General features: G+C 42.7%; 1 protein-coding gene across 2 annotated transcripts; it reads right to left on the bottom strand.

Moving 5' to 3' along the window:
- Window positions 1-789: 789 nt before the first annotated feature.
- On the bottom strand, window positions 790-16,531 carry PLEKHB2 (pleckstrin homology domain containing B2). 2 transcript variants are annotated; one of them, XM_074154216.1, is made up of 8 exons: window positions 16,313-16,531; window positions 13,308-13,355; window positions 12,555-12,707; window positions 11,728-11,830; window positions 10,803-10,842; window positions 8,293-8,382; window positions 7,027-7,141; window positions 790-4,941 (listed from the first exon to the last, which is right to left on the bottom strand). In XM_074154216.1, exons 2-8 carry the CDS (start codon window positions 13,342-13,344, stop codon window positions 4,805-4,807), a joined length of 675 nt encoding a protein of 224 aa, XP_074010317.1. In that variant the 5' UTR covers window positions 13,345-13,355; window positions 16,313-16,531; the 3' UTR covers window positions 790-4,804. The 2 variants fall into 2 exon arrangements, with proteins under 2 accessions (XP_074010317.1, XP_074010316.1); XM_074154215.1 differs by lacking the exon at window positions 16,313-16,531 and having other exon boundaries at window positions 8,278-8,382; window positions 13,308-13,344.
- Between the last annotated feature and the right edge of the window lie 815 nt (window positions 16,532-17,346).

Here is a 17,346-nt window from a genome sequence, read left to right as displayed (position 1 = left end):
ATAGCAGTTTTGTTTTCATTCCTTCCTCAGATTAGTGGCTACCAAAACTACCACCCCTCAAGAGTAAAAACAATAGGTGCATAAAGCAAGGATAATAGTTTACAAAATACACTGTCCTTCTAACAAATAGTTTAATTCCCAGCAAATGTACAAGATAGCCTTTAGGTGTGGAGCTCGTTGTGGTCATTTAGTGTCTTTGTCTAAGTAAACTTATTGATTGTACTCCACTGAAGCAATTCATAAACAGGAAATACCAATACAGCAACCACCAGCATTTTGCCCAGAGCAACATCTGTGCTGCAAGCTGCTTACTGTAATACTAAAGAGTACAAATCTGTTGATGTGATAACGCAATGTCAAATGGTAAATCTGGATCAGCGTTGTGTATACCCAAGATTAAGCATTTCTGAGTCAAAGCCTTCAACTCCATTAAAAAAAGAAATAGGCCTTAATTCTAATCTTGGTATAGTGATGTTAGTACAGAGTTACTTTGATTTTTACAGACATTACATCATCTTTATTAAGCGGTAACAGAGATGACTGAGGTATGCCAGCCTGAGCTCTCAAACAGCTACAATTTTAGTTCATTTTTCTACCAAGTAAAGTCAGCCTTGTAATTGCTCAGGGAAGACTGGAGCTGCACAGAATTCATCACAGCACTGTTTCCTGGCAAAGGAAACTTCCTGTAAGCTGACAACATGTTTTAAAAACATATACTCATCTACAGACTAACTAAATGAGAAATGTTGAAAAAAGGCTAGTAAACATGTCAGGGCAAACCAACTACACTTAAATATGAATTTTATTTGCTATAAATTATATAATGAGAATGAGAACATATAGTAAAACAGCAGTTAAGATAGAGAGTGCACAAGAACATGAAGGACCTAGGGGAAAAGAAACATTTGCTGCATGCTACCCTCCATGACTTACATACAGCTTTCTTAGTCATAGCATGAGGAGGAAAAGCCACAAACACATTTGAGGAACATGGGTGCGAATTTTCTCCTTTACTCAGCTAGCTTAGCTGGTTCCATCACCATCTCCACTGAAGAACAAACAAAATGAAGCCAGTGTTGTGTGACATTAAGGGTAACTCCATCTAGAAGCTCACAATGTGCTTCAGCACTAGAAAAATATGTCTTTGCCAAAAGTCAGTGTGGTTGCTCTGTAGATAAACACTTTTCACCCCTTCCTCTCTAATTCGTAAACCCTTACCCGCTCACTAGAAAAGGCTGACTCTCTAGCTCCCCACGTTTAAGCAAAAGAAGCCAACAGCTATGTTGTCACTTGTAACTAAGGCTTTGGGAGGGGGCCCTGGTTCACCTCTTTCATGTGGTTTGGCTTACCAGAAGGCTGAGCATTTCCACCCTGCTCTTGGAAAGCCTGGCTCTGTCCAAAAGTCACAGATTAACATAGACTCATGACCTCTGTAAGCACTGCCATTTAATTCTGAATGGACTGTAACTGCTATACAACAGATTAGTCATCCTTAGCTGATAGTGTACACTGCAAAACACAGCATCGCTGTAGTGGCTGTGGGCCTCCCATAGCTTTAGGGAGGCCAAGTATTGGGCCCCAGGTAGGAAAGCATGTGCTTGCATGCTATGCAGGTATAACTGCAATCAGCACTGTGAATGGCACCATTCAGAAACAAACACCTGTTTAGGACTATTGTTTCAATTTGTTTTGAAATGATCTTGCTGCTGCCTCTTCCCATCACTATGGTATCACCTATCTGCAGAAGCTAGCATGGCAGTGCCTCCAAGCCCCAGAATCCACTCTGGCCCTGCTCCTTAAGCTCACACTAGCCTCTACCCAAATTGTAGATATATGGAGTACTGGACTGGGCAGAGAAAGGCTACTGAGTCATGACTGTATATCCAGCTGCACATTATTACAGATACGACCAAGCCTCCACTCTGCTCCTGAGCAACAGGAGGTAAGTCCATGACTTCAGGAAGCAAGTATATGAGTTTTAACAACCAGGGAATTCAAGTGGCTATCCCCGTGCTGCTGCTTTGTGCACCAAGACATTTCCGCTTCTATTTCTGCAGTGAGATCAGAAAGACTACAAGCCCCTGCAGTAAGATAACTACTCTCTTGATTTAACGCTCTAGCACAGTTTTTGTACATTGGCTTTGTAGCTTCTAAATGCATATGCTACCAGGATAGAAAAGTAGCCCATGATTTTAGTACAAAAGCAATCTATTGTTACCAAGATGAAACTAGAACCTTCAGCTTCAATTTGTAATTTTTTTTTCCCCTTCAAGAAAGGGGTAAGATGTTTGGTTTTTTCTTGAATAGAGACTTAGTTCTATTTGAACTTTTTTAAAAGATAATTTATTGCTTTGAATTCAACCCAGGAATGTTTTGCAATCAACAGTCTTTATCTTATATACTTCACTTGCAGAAACCGGGGACCCAGGTTCAGTTATTTCCTGAAAATGCAAGAGACATGTTCCACTGCTGTGATCAACAGCTTTTGGAGGGAGAAAAAACCCCCAAAACACACCAAAACCAAGCTTTCCCCACCCCCGCCCCAACTCTGAACTTAAATAACTGGCTGATAACTTTGTGCTATTCTTTTGCAATCATTATGGAATTCAAAAGAAATCACAATGATGTTCAATTGTTTTATTCTTCCCCCACCCCTTAAAGTTAAATATCACCTAGGGAGAAGAGGAGATAGTGGCATTCTGCAGAACTAGTTATATTCAAAGCACAAACTAAACAGCAGGGTAGACCTGTAACCACTTCAAGGTTATCTCAAGCCTTAAAAAGGGTAGAAACGTTTGTTCACTTAAGTTCCAGACAGTCATCATCCCTTTCTGACATCAAGGGTACTAGGCCTCTAAGAGAACTTCAGTAGTGTACTCCAATTTCTTTTGGTTTGGACTAGCAATAGGAAACTTTTGCATTGTTGTTCTTTTGAACCTCCAACAAGTTCTTCCAGTACATACCACTAGCGGAACAAATGCAGCTTGTATTAATCTGTGAAAGAACATACATGCACGTTGGTATGTGGCTCTGAGCCAAAGTTTCTTGAAAGAAGTTTACATTCCCTGGGTTAGGCCCACTCTTGATAATGCAGCCAAGATTCTGAAATAAGTCTGTTTCCTTACAATGATTTCACAGTTTGAGTTGGTCCTAAGAGTCATAAAAGCTTAGTGCTTCCCCTACTCTTCTCCAAGACCTCTATTGCTTAAAAATGTAGGATAGAGCCAAGACAGCCTTAGGATGAAATTAAAAAGGCTGGGGCTTGATCTGAATTTGTATGGGTGCAAGTTCTCATCTATTTTCATCTTTCCTGAAACCCTATGAACTTTAAGGAAATCAACCTATTTCTGAATGAAAGCATAAGAAAGCCTTAACATATTAAAACAGTATGAATACAGGAAGCTGAAAGTGGAAGTATAAAAATAAGTCCTCTTACTATAAAGAACTCAGGCACCCTGCCTCTTTTACCTGAATAAGAAAACATGTGCATTTCTTCAGAGCTTGCTTTCCCCTGCCAAGCACAGCTCAGCATGGACTATTAACAGGATAACAGGCCACACAACACACCTAACAGTTGCACCCCACGTTACATGTAGTCCATATCACAGCAGCCTGCAGGAGCATGTTGTGTAAGGAACCAGACATGCAAGCAAAGCCAGCCAGGTTCCTTGGAGTGTCTTCCTTAACCAGCCATGGAGGGAAGAGACCTGCTGGGACAGAAGCGTGCATTGAATAAACCCAGGCTCAGCTGTGCTCAAAACTAGTTGCAAATGATGAACCTGGTTCAGGAAACCTTGGAGGCCAAGAGGCAGACATTCTATCCTAGCCATGGCAAGGCAGCTGATACCAAAACACCTGTGTGCAAGGTCTACTTGTGCTGTTTGTCTCTCCCCTCTTGACTATTACTGCCTGCAGAGGGATTCTGGTAGACCCAACAGAGCAAGGGTTGTTCAAGTTAGTTCTCCTGGAGACTCTGCAGAGCGATAGCAGTAGTGAGCAGAGACACTAGACAGTGGCCTCTTCCTCAGCAATGCAGTTGGTACAGCATCTGAGGCAACCATTATACAGATGAGGAAGACCGCTTGTAAAGCTAAAAATCCATTACTTCCCTCTGACTGGAGAATAGTGATTCAGGATAATGAAGGAGGTGAAACAACAAACACTCGTCTTCCTTGCCACCGGTGATTCACATTTCTGGGAGAATAAAAGAACTGAGGAGTGCTGCCTAGTGGTTTGCTTGTATGTTCTCAAAGACAACTTCACCTGCTTGGTGCGAGAGGCAGGTATAGGACTCCATCTAAGAAAATACATTACCATCTGCAGGCAAGTTTAAAAACAAAAAAAAAAAATCCTCAAGCATGGCAGGCTACCTAATGCCAAGGAGTTCCTGCTGAGCTTTATGTTTGCCTAGGGAATGTTCAGAAGCCAGTAGCACAAACATAGTAATGCAGGGCTCCTGTAAACCTCCTTTTTTTTTTTTTCTATGGTGTTTACAGTATCAGTCTGTTTGTAAAGCTAGTGACTGCTATCATGTTACATTGGTGTTCATACTGATCCTTATCAGTACAAATCCTTATAACATCAAACATCAGAACAGAATTCAAGAGCAGCACATGCCATCTCCAACCACTTAACTAAATGGTGCCTTTAAACTCTCCTTAGGACAGTTAAGAATCAGTTATTGAGATGTCACTACTGAAAAATAACTATTGCATTTCTTAAACTTTAACAGTAAACAACATTGCCAATATATTATTGCACACAATAAAGGTTTTTGGAACTACAAAGATAAGGAACGGGTAATCTAGAAGACCCAGAATAACGATCCCAGAGCCATTCCAGTCGCTGCTCCAGCAAGCATGCCCAGTGCAAGATCTCCATCGCTGTCACGGTAACGCTCTCGAATGATGACATGGTTTGCAGGGGGTTGCCCATAAGGTCCTAGGTAATAAGAGATTGTTAGGAGGAGGGCAGAAGAAATATATATCCTAATACTATGCATTGTGATTTCAAAACATGCCCATTCTTTCACCCTCTTCCTTCCATTGAAGACTAAGGTGGTGTCAGCAACAAAAGTAGAATGCACCTCTGCTTTGGATTCAGCTTCCACATGTATAAATAAATCCAGAGGCCTAGCAACACTTCTAGCCTTGTAAAAGTTTAATATCTGGGAGAAAAGCTTATCACAAATGTAAAACTGAACTTTGTTTTGCATTTATATTAATAAAGAACCTACAAATTACTTGTTCTATCAGACACTTAGTGGATTCAATGCAAAAAATGGGTCTAAAAATTGATTCAACCTTGAAGTTAAGGCAATAGTGCAGTTCCCCCCCAAAAAAATCTTTGGCAGCTCTGAAGCCAGAGGTTTGTCAGAAGCTGCATACCAGTTATTTACAACTACTGCCTACTACTTCAATTCAGCCTTCACATCCTGGACTGATCTGTCGTGTGGTGACAGCTGCTATGTTTATTTTCAGATGAAGACTGGCCCAGTAGTAAGGAATTAACCTAAGACTCAAGAAACAACCAATTGACCTTTGCTCTGCAACCAACTTGTACAAGCTCCACCTGTCATGTTTTGTGAATTAGCTCCTACCTGCAAAGCAAACATAATAGTATCGCTTTCCCTTCCAGACATTTCAGGAAGATTAAGTATTCTTCAAGATATTGCAGTGGTTTTTTGTAACGGATACTGAAGTAATTCAACTAACAGAAGTGGAAAAGGCTCTCACTGACTCTCAATGATACATGACTAGGAACCTCATGAGAAGGATTATGTCAATTCAGAGAATGAGCAATAAAACTGAATGTACAGGGGTTAAGTTAGTTGCTGGAGTGAAATTGACCCCTAAGATTTAATTGCAGTAACCCTAGTGAAGGAAAACATTGAGGCTTGGTTACTATGCCCAGCCTATAAATAATATCTTAATACACTGGACTTGCAAACTGTTTAGCAGAGTTCCTGTTTAATGCCGCATTTTTATCATACAGGCTTCTGAAGCTTGATTTCTAAGGCCTGCTGGTAGTTTAAAAATGGTTCTTGGGATGTTCAACAAGCTGCTGAGAACCAACAGAACCCACCTTCCTCTGTGTTTGTGTATATATGATCTGTATCGTAGGACTTCACTAACTTAGATGAGAAAAGCTTTAGGCTGATGCACCTCTCTTGTAACAAAAAATGGAAAAACAAATGAAATCACCTGACAAATGTCAAACAGAAAAAAAAAACCTCCCTCAAAACTGAAAAAAAATGTGAATAGAGGTTCTTGTTTGCAGAACCTGATCATAATTAGTAAGTTAAATCTTTTGATTTGCATTACCAGTACTACTCTAAATCCCCAGTTCTATAGGATTGGGGCTCTGTGCAAAGCTAATCCTAAATTAATATGACTAAGCTTAAAAGAGCACCCTAAAATTTTAGTCTTTTTTTCCTCTTTTATTGGGATTGAAAGCTATACAAACCTGAACAGAGCAACAGAAGACTTTACAAGGCTGATTGTACTGCCTTAGAGCAATTCCAGCACGTGGGGAAGGTACCAGTTACCACTGTGCTTTGGGAGGGGATTTACCTTTGAAACTTGCATTTAACTCTGAGGTCGTAGCTGAACCTCAGTGTTGAAATAATTAAGCCAGCTATAAGAGCACCAGGTGAATTAAATGCTCCATCAATGCTCAATATGGAGTACTGAATCAATCTTGTTCTGGCTTTTCTATCTTTACTTAGAAAACATGCTGCCTACTGTAGTTAGAGTTATGTGTGCTTCAGGAAGAGTCTATGAAGTAATTTAAATATGTTTGAATCGCATGGGAAAGGTTAAATCGCTTAATACAAATTTCACTGCACTCGCTCTGTTGTGAAAGGGTAAGGGGACTTGATTCTAGTTACAAGTCAGGTTTCTTTCTATGACTCCGCTGTGCAGGAGTGGTGGGTGGTAAAGCATAGTGATTAATAGAATTAAAGCAAGAAAGAACGACTCAAATAGTCTCTATAGGAAGGAGAAGGATATGGTTGATACTGATTACCTTGGTATGGATACTGATAGGGAACAGCATAAGCTTGTCCATTGGAGGCATAGAAGACTTGAGGACCAGTAGGGGGATACGCACCGTTGTACTGATCATAGCCATAGCCATAAACCTGGTGAAATTAAAAATGTCCATTACAAGAGTATTCTTTGCTGTGTATCTGATTATGCATTTTGTTCAGTTGTCTCTCACTTCTAATGCAGTTAAAGTTTCACTAAAATATCCACTCTGTACTGATATAGTCTATCTACTGCCTGGAAAGGATTTAGAACAGCTGCTTGAAAAAATAAGTGCCCCTAAGCATCATTCACTCTCCACCCTTCCCGGATGGTGAATGGCAGAGGCAGGGCCTGGACTATCAGGTAGAGCCACAGCAGCCTTACCAACTTCTCCTCCCTGCCCTCGTGCCAACAACAGCTCTCTGGAGAGCTCAGAAGTGCCAGGTAGGCAGCAGCTGATCCCAAGAAACTCCAACCAACTTTCCTCTAGCAGGCTGCAAGTAAATGTCAGATTTAGGACAAATACTATGTAGCCGTATGTTTTGAAAGCAATTTTGTTCTCCGAAAGAGGAGGCCCACTGCTACCCCCAATATAGCTCCCAGTACTGCATCTAGTTCTCAACTATTTTTAACAGCAAGGGGCTGAAGCAGAGCACCTATAGCGGAACAAGTAATACTACCCTATTGCGTATCACTGCACGTGAGTCAGAACATCCAGAAACCCCCAATGTATACTGGTTTGCTCCTAATGCTGCTCTTTCTCCACTGCAAAAGAACTGTGGATCCAGAAGCAAGAGGTACTGTGTTGCTATGACATCTTGGATATACAACAAAATCCTTCTGCGTTAAAATGACATCTCCAGTCATTAAATCCTATTTTTAAAACTCCTGATTTTATATCCTTCCCATGCTTACACAGTGTGAAAGCATAATCACACCTCCTTATGATAAAAGCTGCATGGCCAATATTTTTCAAGATTAGCCAAATAACTTCTGCCCTGTCTTTAAGAAGCTTTATTTTCCAAGTTCACTGAGCAGCCATCCATTTATATACTTCCCAACCAAATCTGCCTCATCCCTTCCAAAGGAAATCCAGCTCAAATAGGAGTGACAGTAGATTGTTAGTGCCTTACCCTTGCTCTCCTTTTGTACAAACCTTAAAGCTTGATCTGTGAAAGACAGCACTTAGGGAGTACAGTTCGGGTGCCTGAAGGATGGCTGCTTCTGCTACCTCATTTTAATGCTTCACAACTGCAACTCTTACCTCAGGTGACGGTGTAGCATAAGCTGTATAGGGAGGAGGAGCTGAGGAAATGGCTGTCTCATCATACATCACGTCAGATCCCATGTAGCCCTAAACACCATGGAAAGGTAACAGTTATCACCTTTTCCTACAGACAGGCAGTTAGAGTAGTGCAAGGATTAAGACTTAGTGACCCCACAGATGGAGAAACCTTTAGACATGCTGCAATGTCTGCAGGGAGCAGACCTGGGAGAATACAAATGGCTGATGAACCACGGGAAGGAGCCATAAAATTTCTTAACCTGCGTGCGCACATGTGCATACACATGCATGCAAGCACACTGAATCCTTCCCTCATTTTGTAGCTCAGTTTTAGAAATTACTCTCTTTTTCATCCTCCATTTTCAGATAAAAAAGTTTTCACAACTAAGTTAGCTGCTTCCTGGCACCCTACAGTGGTATCACCATGTTCTGCAAGAACAGATAAAGGAAACAAATGCAGTAGCCAGAAGTGGCACCCGAACTTTTTAGCAGAACATTGTCACAATTCTTAGCTACCTCTCACTTTCTGGCTGTGAGGAGAATTAAAAAAATTCAATAAAAGAGGTTTAAATGTAGGGATTTGAGGGGCTTGGTTGTTTTTAGGGAATTACTTTGCAAATGCCATCTATAATTCTTTTTGAAGGCAGCCATGAGGCAAAAGTGGTATCTTGAATCCATCTACAAGGAGCTCTCAAAGATAATTAAGATTTATTACAGTAGCTTCATATTCTTGCCCCTAATATCAGAAATCTACAGTGATGCTCTTAGTCAGTGCCCTATCCCAAGAAAAAAAACAGCTCCCTTTTTTTAATTGACAAATGAACACCTTAGTAGCTCAATAGAGAATGTTCCTGTTGTCTCTTGCACCTGGACTGTAGAAAGACTTTTGAGGGCATACTATGGCCATATCTCAGGTCAAACTTGTGTTGGAGATTCTAAAGATTGCTTGAAACACACTGTTGAAAGCACTGTATTAAGAGGCAGGTGTTTCTACCACCTGAGAAAAAGACCAGCAAATGCTCATATCTTACCAATAAATGCCTTCTGTTCTGCTACAGGGAACTCTGTACAGGCATATGATACAAGCTGCAAACGTCTGTAAATGGCACAGTTCTCCAAGCTACGGTGATCACCCTGCTATTCCAGTAAAGTTATGAGGCACTGCTGGATGCTCGGTATTTTTGAAAGCTGTGTCAGACACCTACAGATGGACTCAAACCCAGTTACCTGTTTAGTTCAACTCCTTGTTAGAGATCTTTAATAGCTTTGGAAAATGCTAATTTATGATACTACTTGTGCAGAGAGCTACCTGCCCTACTTTCAGTAGCAGAGGTCTGCCTTGGCTGACAAAGGTGATGAAGTGCCAAGTTTTGAATGCCATCTATCAGGGTTAGCAGCAGAGTGTAAGAGACATGAAAAGCAGCTTCCAACTCCTAAAACTAGAAGTCACCATCTCACACATAAGCAAGATAAACCCCCTAAAGCTAGAGCAGACAGACCATGAGTGTTGTGTCCTCTGTGTGAGGACAATTCCTTCACTTCTCATTTAACACCATGAAGCAGCACAGCATAGCTACAGTCAGAGGCAGTCGTGTCCAGGGTAGCTTTGCTATGACAAGTATTTGCTTTGGGTATCCACAGATGTAAGCTATATCATATGACAGATGCCTCAGGACAGCAGAAATGCTAATGTGACTCATCAACAACTGAGATAGGATTCTAGAAACTCCAGTGTTTCCCCATGAAACAGAAACATCTCAGGTTGGTTCAGTTTAGCCATCTAAGGAAAGCTAGTGCTGAGGAGTACTCTGGAAGGCAGTCTGGAGGAAAAACAAATTAACAATACCCACAGGTGGATGGATGTGGTTCCCCAAAGATACAGCTCTCTAGAGAACTCCAAGGCTCACAGAGAGGCTTTTATGATTCCTGACCTCTTCACTCTCCACAGCTAGCATGCTGATGCAGAAGTGGTATATTCCTCCTTGGCATGCCTGCACTCCCCTGCCAACACCTCTTGCTCCTCCCCTAGTCTCTGCCAAGAAGCATCCCACAATGTAATGGATCTATGTTAACAAACAGCTGCTTTTTCTGTTTTCTTTTCTAAAGGAAACAGTAAGCTTCTTTTAGCACTGCACCTGGTAGGCAACAATCACTAGGAGTGGAAAATGCATTTTTACTGGTTGCAGAGGTCCACAGCCTCAGTGACCACTTGCCTTACAGACCAGCTTCCCAAACATTCATGTCCACCCAGAGAAATCGTTCCCTGAAATCATTCGCTTCCATCCAGCGTGTGTTTGCCTGGACTTGGCTGCAAGGATGACATGTGCCCATGATCCAGAGGATCATTCTTCTCCCCACCCACAAGCCTTGCCATCATGCTCATGACCCTGTTTTTCTCTAGCAGAGAAGGATGGAACATGATTTCAGAAGTAAACTGCTGGACTGCAGTTGCTTTCAATCAGTAGAAAGTCTAGGTAGAAGACACTTACTGTGTTTGTTCTGGCATCCTGGAGAGCAATTTTCCATGCCCTGTGAAAAAAAAAACATCATTTAGTGGAACACTGATAAAAATGAATGCCACTTTTTCTTTTTTGGACTATGAAAAAAACTAGATGTACTGCAGGAGTGGAGTTTAAGATACTGCATATCTGATACACTAAAATGAATGGACAAAGTGTTACACAAAGACTGAGAAACAATTAACTTTCTTTGCAGAGCTGCGGAGGAACACGAGAAGAAACAAATGTGGTTTTGAAGGTCCTCGCTGCAAGCACAACAGCCAGGTAACACGCAGCCATGCTCGGGATAAGGAAATAGGAAGAGGTACACCAGGGAGGTTGTATCTCCTGCCTGAACAGTTGCATCTGAGCTGACTAGGGGGTGTGGGTCTTGGCGCTATTGCAGTTTGAACAGAAGGTACATATACTTCACACAGATCCTCCCATGCCATATGGCCGGGAGCGTGCTTGATGCACCACACGTACTGGGCAAACACTGATGCTAGAAGTTATCTAACTAGCCAAGCTCATATGAGAGTTCACAATAATGGATTTACTACTGATCAGGATGTCCTTGGGCTATGCGGGGTCATGTACTACTAGAAAAATGGGAAAAGCGGGGGAAAAAAATTTTTTCAGCAAGTCTTGCATTAACCATATTAATAAGCTTCTTTTACTCCTCCTCACCCTTCGGTGTTTTCAGTGATTAAACTTGGAGTTAGTTTGCATGAGTTACACAACTTCTCTTAGAGGAGAGCTGCATTTTTTGTCATTGAGAGCCTGCTTTTACTTGTTTGAAAACTTTCTTAAAATGTGTCTCTGAAAGTCTGAAGGAAGGAAAATAATTAGGGAGAGAAAGAAGAAGAAAGATAAAAGAGGAAAAGGCAGGAAACCCAATATTCTCTGGCAGACTTACAGGCAGTCATCTGCACTCTCTGCACAGAGGTTGACTGTCTTCCCATCACGGCAAACAATCTGCAGTAGACAGTCTCTCTGCTTCCCCTCTGGAGGCTGGAAATCTGAGTCAGAAAAGAGACGAGTTATGAAATAGCTATAACCAGAATTTCACGATCGCATTTGCAAGAAGGGAGACAGTTTATGCAAAACTCCGGGCAAAATAAAGTAGGGCCAGTTGTAGCTGCTTTCCATGGCACCAGAACAAATTGCAGAAGGAAATAGCCTGTTCTCGCTCTTTAGTGTCCTGAAAGTAAGTAGCTCTGAGCATCATTCCTAAGGAATGCAAGTGTCTTAGAGCAGAACGAATCTGTATTTAGCTATAAGTACTCTCCAACACTTGTGTCAGCATCAAGTGGAGTACTAACAAATGACAGAAGTGAACTTAGGTTCTGCTGAGGTTTCCTATTTCTAGTCCTGCCTATCACTCCAGCCAGCGCTCTAATTACACCAGTAACACTCTAGAATCAGACACACAAGTCTGCTGTGAACATCCCATTCTCATGTGCATGCCTGCCACCTGCATACATGGTACACTCACTACGTTTTAAAAGGTAGTATCAAATACTAACCTAATTATTACATGGTCATACCATGCTCTGGATATCTATAAAGGAATTTAGTAGTTGGTTGGGCATGGAGTGTTTTGTTTTTTTTTTTAACAACAAAGAATTTGCATACTTCTTGGACATGTTTACTTCTGCAGTAGTGCTGTAAATGGTATGCTGGGCAGGCACTGAAGTTGTAAAGAATCTCTGAATATGCAAATCCCGAAGGTTTCATTATTACCTCGACATTCATTCCCCACTCTGAGGTTGATGCAATGGATTCGCATGTGGATTTTATCTTCTATATCGTGGCGATTTTGATCATCATAGAATATTAAGCGGCCATCAGACCACAGGTCAAACCAGTTCTTCTTCCAACGCCGTAAAATAGTACCTTAAAAATCAGACAGTCACTTTTAAGGGCACATATTGTGAAGTATTTGTGTCCTAGAGTTAATAAAAAAAATAAACCAAGAAATCCTTCACAGTTGCCCCAGACATTCTGAGGTGCCAAGCAAAATCCTATACTACATCATCTCCACCTCAGAACATTGCAGAACTGGGTTCCATATTTTATCTAGTATTCAAAGTCCCAACTGAGTTTATTTTAAGTGCTTAATATGGTGCTTTAGTTCTAACTTGCTGCAAGAACAAGCAGAGGGCATGACTAATTGAAGACTTTAAGTTAAGGTGGCAGGTAAAGTTTCCAAGTCTCTACTTATACAGCACTAATTACAGAGCAGCATCTGAAGCTGAATGCCAGTCAGACACCTCAGATATGGTATATCCTGTTTCCCACTGGCATACCCAAAGGGTCACATGGAAATGCTGTCATGACAGGTCATTTAATGAAATGTTCTAAAGGTAAAAAAAAAACGAAACAACCCACAGGGCTAAAGACTCTAAGAAAGACCTAGGAATTACTAAGTTGCTCTGATGTTTTCTGAAGTTAGACACAGTGAGGAGAAAAGGAGGTAAAAGGCCCATGACTTACTTTGTCGGAGCAGCCATCCACTCTTCACAAATGCCATTGTTGCTTAATCTAGTGAACAGAGGGGGAGAAAAACAGTCTTCAGTATTTCACAATAATACATTAGAAAGAGGCATCTCAAGGCACAGTATCATGTATTATAGCTGTGTGTACCCAGCTAGTATTGCAGAGACGCAAGGTAGATCTCAGCTGAAGATATTCAGTAAGGCACAACTAATATTCTAGGACTTAAGACATGGGACAAATGTGCAATTGTAGCAATCCAGCGTGACTAGTAGAGACCACTTTTAAGTTTAACTGGAAAGCGCACAAGCTTACAGTTACCACTCTTGCAACATAAGGAAGAGACTGACTGGAGTGACCGCTTCCTGATTCACCACCAGTTCCTTTTAAAGTTGGTCTCTTGACATATGCGTGCTTCCTGTATTCTGCAGTCTCAAGTTGCTAAGCACCCTCACTTCTTTCTTAGCTCCCTTTTTCTGTACTTCTTGGTTTTTTTTTTTATTCACTGGCTTAAAGTCCAGCCAAAACAAAAGCTGACACAGTTCAATCTTAAACAGGAAGAAGAAAGCTGTTTTTATGACTTGTATTTCTTCCAAATCATCACTAGCTCCCTCCAAGATGAACTGAAATAAGTAAAAGTTAAGCCCACAAAGTGAGATTCTTGTTCTCCTCAACTTTTAAATGAAGCTTGAAATGGCACAGGAAGGACCCTGCATTAAATTCAAGTTATCACACATGACATTAAGCACTTGGGCACTGCACTCTGGTTTATGAGCATGCTAAAGAAAAGAGATCAAGCATAGGATACATTGGAGGATGAGTTTTTATTTTATAGCATAATGGTATTCTGACTATTGTTCTAAAATGGATCAATAAAACACAACTATCTGGATGCAACTGAACTAGAAAAGCAAGAACAGAAGCATTTTAAGCCTCCCTTGAGAAGGCTGCCTCTTTTAGAAATTATTTGTGGGGCTTATAAGCCAATATGGGAGACAGGTACTTAAACCTTCCAGGTAACATTCTACTTGTAGCAGCATAAGAAGAGGGGGGGAAAGGTGGCTTCGTAGATTTGATAGACAGAGGAACTCCTCCCAGACAAGGTATGTGTTTAAAGCTGGAGGGAGGAAGAGAAGAGAATTTTGTTATCTTCTAATAAAATATAGAGTTAGTAAGCATCCACTTATTTTCTGATAGATGTATATATGCCATCTATTGGATATTACTTGTAGCTGTTTCCTTTTCATAGTACTGGGCAAATACTGCAACTCACAAGTAAATACTATAGCCAGCAGGATTTCATACTGAAGGACAGGCTGGGGTGTGGTGGTGAGGAACACCTGCAGGTAAAGTTTAAACTCTGAGATAAACCTCTTACTCTTGGCTTTTGTACCAGCTCACTGGGAAAACAAATATTTAGCTGGCAGCCCATTGAAAGGGAGTGTCAAACTCCTATCCTGCTTTAATCCTGGTCATCAGGTCCTCTGAGGTCTAAGCATGCTGTTGTCACCTGTCTACAGAGGGAGAACTAGAGGCCAATTTATTCTTCCAAAGTAACAAACCAGTACAAAGGACCCGAGCCTCATTCTCCCACCACCCCAGTATATGCTACTCTCTCCCTAGATTCTCCTTTACAAGGAAACAGTCTTATTCTTCATTTTCACGGAAGTGGGTCTCTCCAATGCTGCTTCCATGTCTTCCATGTCACCTGCTAAGGTGAAATCACTGTATATTTCCAGAGGCCTTTTAATAGTCTGAGAACCAGTAAAGATCTTGCATGAACTTCAGTTCTGTTGCAAGTGCTCAATTAGGCCATTGAATGTCTGTTGCTGTCTTTAAACCTACTCTGTTACACAACAGCATAATTAGATTTAACTTAGACACGGAAAGGGGAAGAAATTAAGAAGAAAACATTTCTCTTGACAAATTACGCTTTGCCTGTCATTCCAGAACACCTCCCAATCAAAATCTCACATCATAGATTGTCTCACAGCTATCCGTGGCTACAACAGCACCTTGCATGTAACCTAGATACAACAACTACATTTTCCCAACACAAAATTTAAGTGCCCAAAAGTTCAGCTGTGGATAGAGAGCAAGGAATCACACAGAACAATCTGCCAGCGCTGAAGTAGGAGGTGCAAAAACAATTAGATATTCTTCTCTGGCCCTTTTTAAGCACAAGCACTCACTTGAAGTCCTATACAGTATTCACAATGAACCCACGTTACTGTTTAGAAGAGCTAGATCAGAGCTGGTATCATCAGTTATTTGCTTCTTACACTAGCTCCGTGCAAAGCAACATGGAAAATGGGATTTAAACAAAGATAACCTAACTACAGAGCTGAGCCCCAGGCCATCAGCTGTGCCCAGTGACACCGCGCTGTTACTTCATTCCCAAGACTTCAGGTAGAGAACTATACAAAGCTGGGAGAAAAGTGTATGTAACCCTATGTTCAAATGTAACCCTATTTGCCCCCCTCCCCCTTAAAACAGGTTTTCTATTTTTGGAACTTCCTGACTCTGACTCATGCAGGCCTTTTTTCCATGAAGTTGTGTTTATTTTAGCCAGCGCCCCAGAGATGTGGCTCTCGGTTCAAAACCTGTTCACCGGTGAGCGAGTCGGTGGCGGGGAAGAGGCACCATCCCACCTCTTCCCTCTCCCCTCGGGGACCGTTCCCCCGACAGGCCTCGGGGGGCGGGATGGCCCGGGGCCCGAGCTCCCCCCTGCTTCTCCTGCGCCTCCGCGGCGGTCGGCAGCTCGTCCGCCGCTCCGCCTGCCCGGGCACCGTGGCCGCTCCGCTCCCCGCGCCCCCTCCCCGTCACCCGCCGCCAGGCAGCGGGAAGGGCGCGGCTGCCTCGCCCCGAAAGCTCCGTCTCCCCCGGGGCGGCCCCGGCCTGCTCGGCGGTCGCGCGGCCGCCGGGCCGGGCCGCTCGGAGCCGCCGCACAGAGCCGCGCCCCCCGCCGCCGTGCCCAGCCGCTGGCGGGCCGCCGCCTCCCCTACCTGCTACCGCCGGCCCCGCCGCCGCTGCCGGTCCCGCTCCGCCCGCGGGCAGCGACAGCGCCGTCTTGACGTCAGCCCCCTGCGCCGCGCCGCCCCGCACCGGCCCCCGCCGCCACCGCCGGGGTCCGGCGGGACGCGCCGAGCCTTCCGTGGGGTGGGAAGGTGGCGGTCCCCGTTGGGATCTTTCCTGCGGTGCGGAACAGTGACCCCCTTACGGCCAAGGTAGATATGCTGTTCCTGAGCGGTTTAAATGCACCCCCTTCTGCGCAGGTTAGAACCCGGCACAGCGTCAGCCCCGTCGCACTAAGACTTCTTGCTTTTCTTCCTGTTTTACTTACTATTATGAAAGGGACATTTTCTGATCTCATGCTACGGAACTGCAACAGAGAGTGGCAGAGTCACCTTGTTCAAGCAGTCACACAAGTGTTCAAGGTCAGAAAGACTGCGACCTCTTACATAAACCGGGCGGAAACTGCATCTCGGGGATTCTTGCATGACAGCTCGAAACTCTATTTGGGTCAGTGCTGCCTACACACTCCAATATCTGAACCGATGGAGAATGCGCTGAGTGGTTACTTATTTTCACAATTCAAATTGTGTTTTCCATTTCTAACCCAAATTATATGAGGAGGTTACAGTTTAACCAGTATTGGGGAGATGTAATATTTCCCCTGGATGATGGAACTTCCTGTTAGAACTTTTCCCAGGCTCATCCTCGTAACATAGGAGGGAATATGGCTCCTATCATCACAGTTTTTAAAAAGAAGAAAAAAAAAAATCATTAACTGGTTGGCTTCAGCCAATCTCTTTTTGTTTTAAGATTGGACAATACAGAAATAGTATTCATCATAGTTACCATTTCACATAATCTTTCAGCAAGCTCCTAGACTTCTTCCTACCCACCTATTCTCTCTTCTTGAACACAACAGCAATTCTAACTAGAAGTTACCTAGAAAGCCTGTGATAGTGTAGTTCATGACTGTAGTGTAGTGCACGCTTTGATATACCTTTGAAGTACCATAGAAGTGGTGAAG

Source organism: Numenius arquata, chromosome 9 (genome assembly GCF_964106895.1).
Source record: "Numenius arquata chromosome 9, bNumArq3.hap1.1, whole genome shotgun sequence".
Lineage (NCBI taxonomy): Eukaryota > Metazoa > Chordata > Aves > Charadriiformes > Scolopacidae > Numenius > Numenius arquata.
Note: the sequence above shows the minus strand (reverse complement) of the source record. Positions and strands in the feature narration are given on the sequence as shown.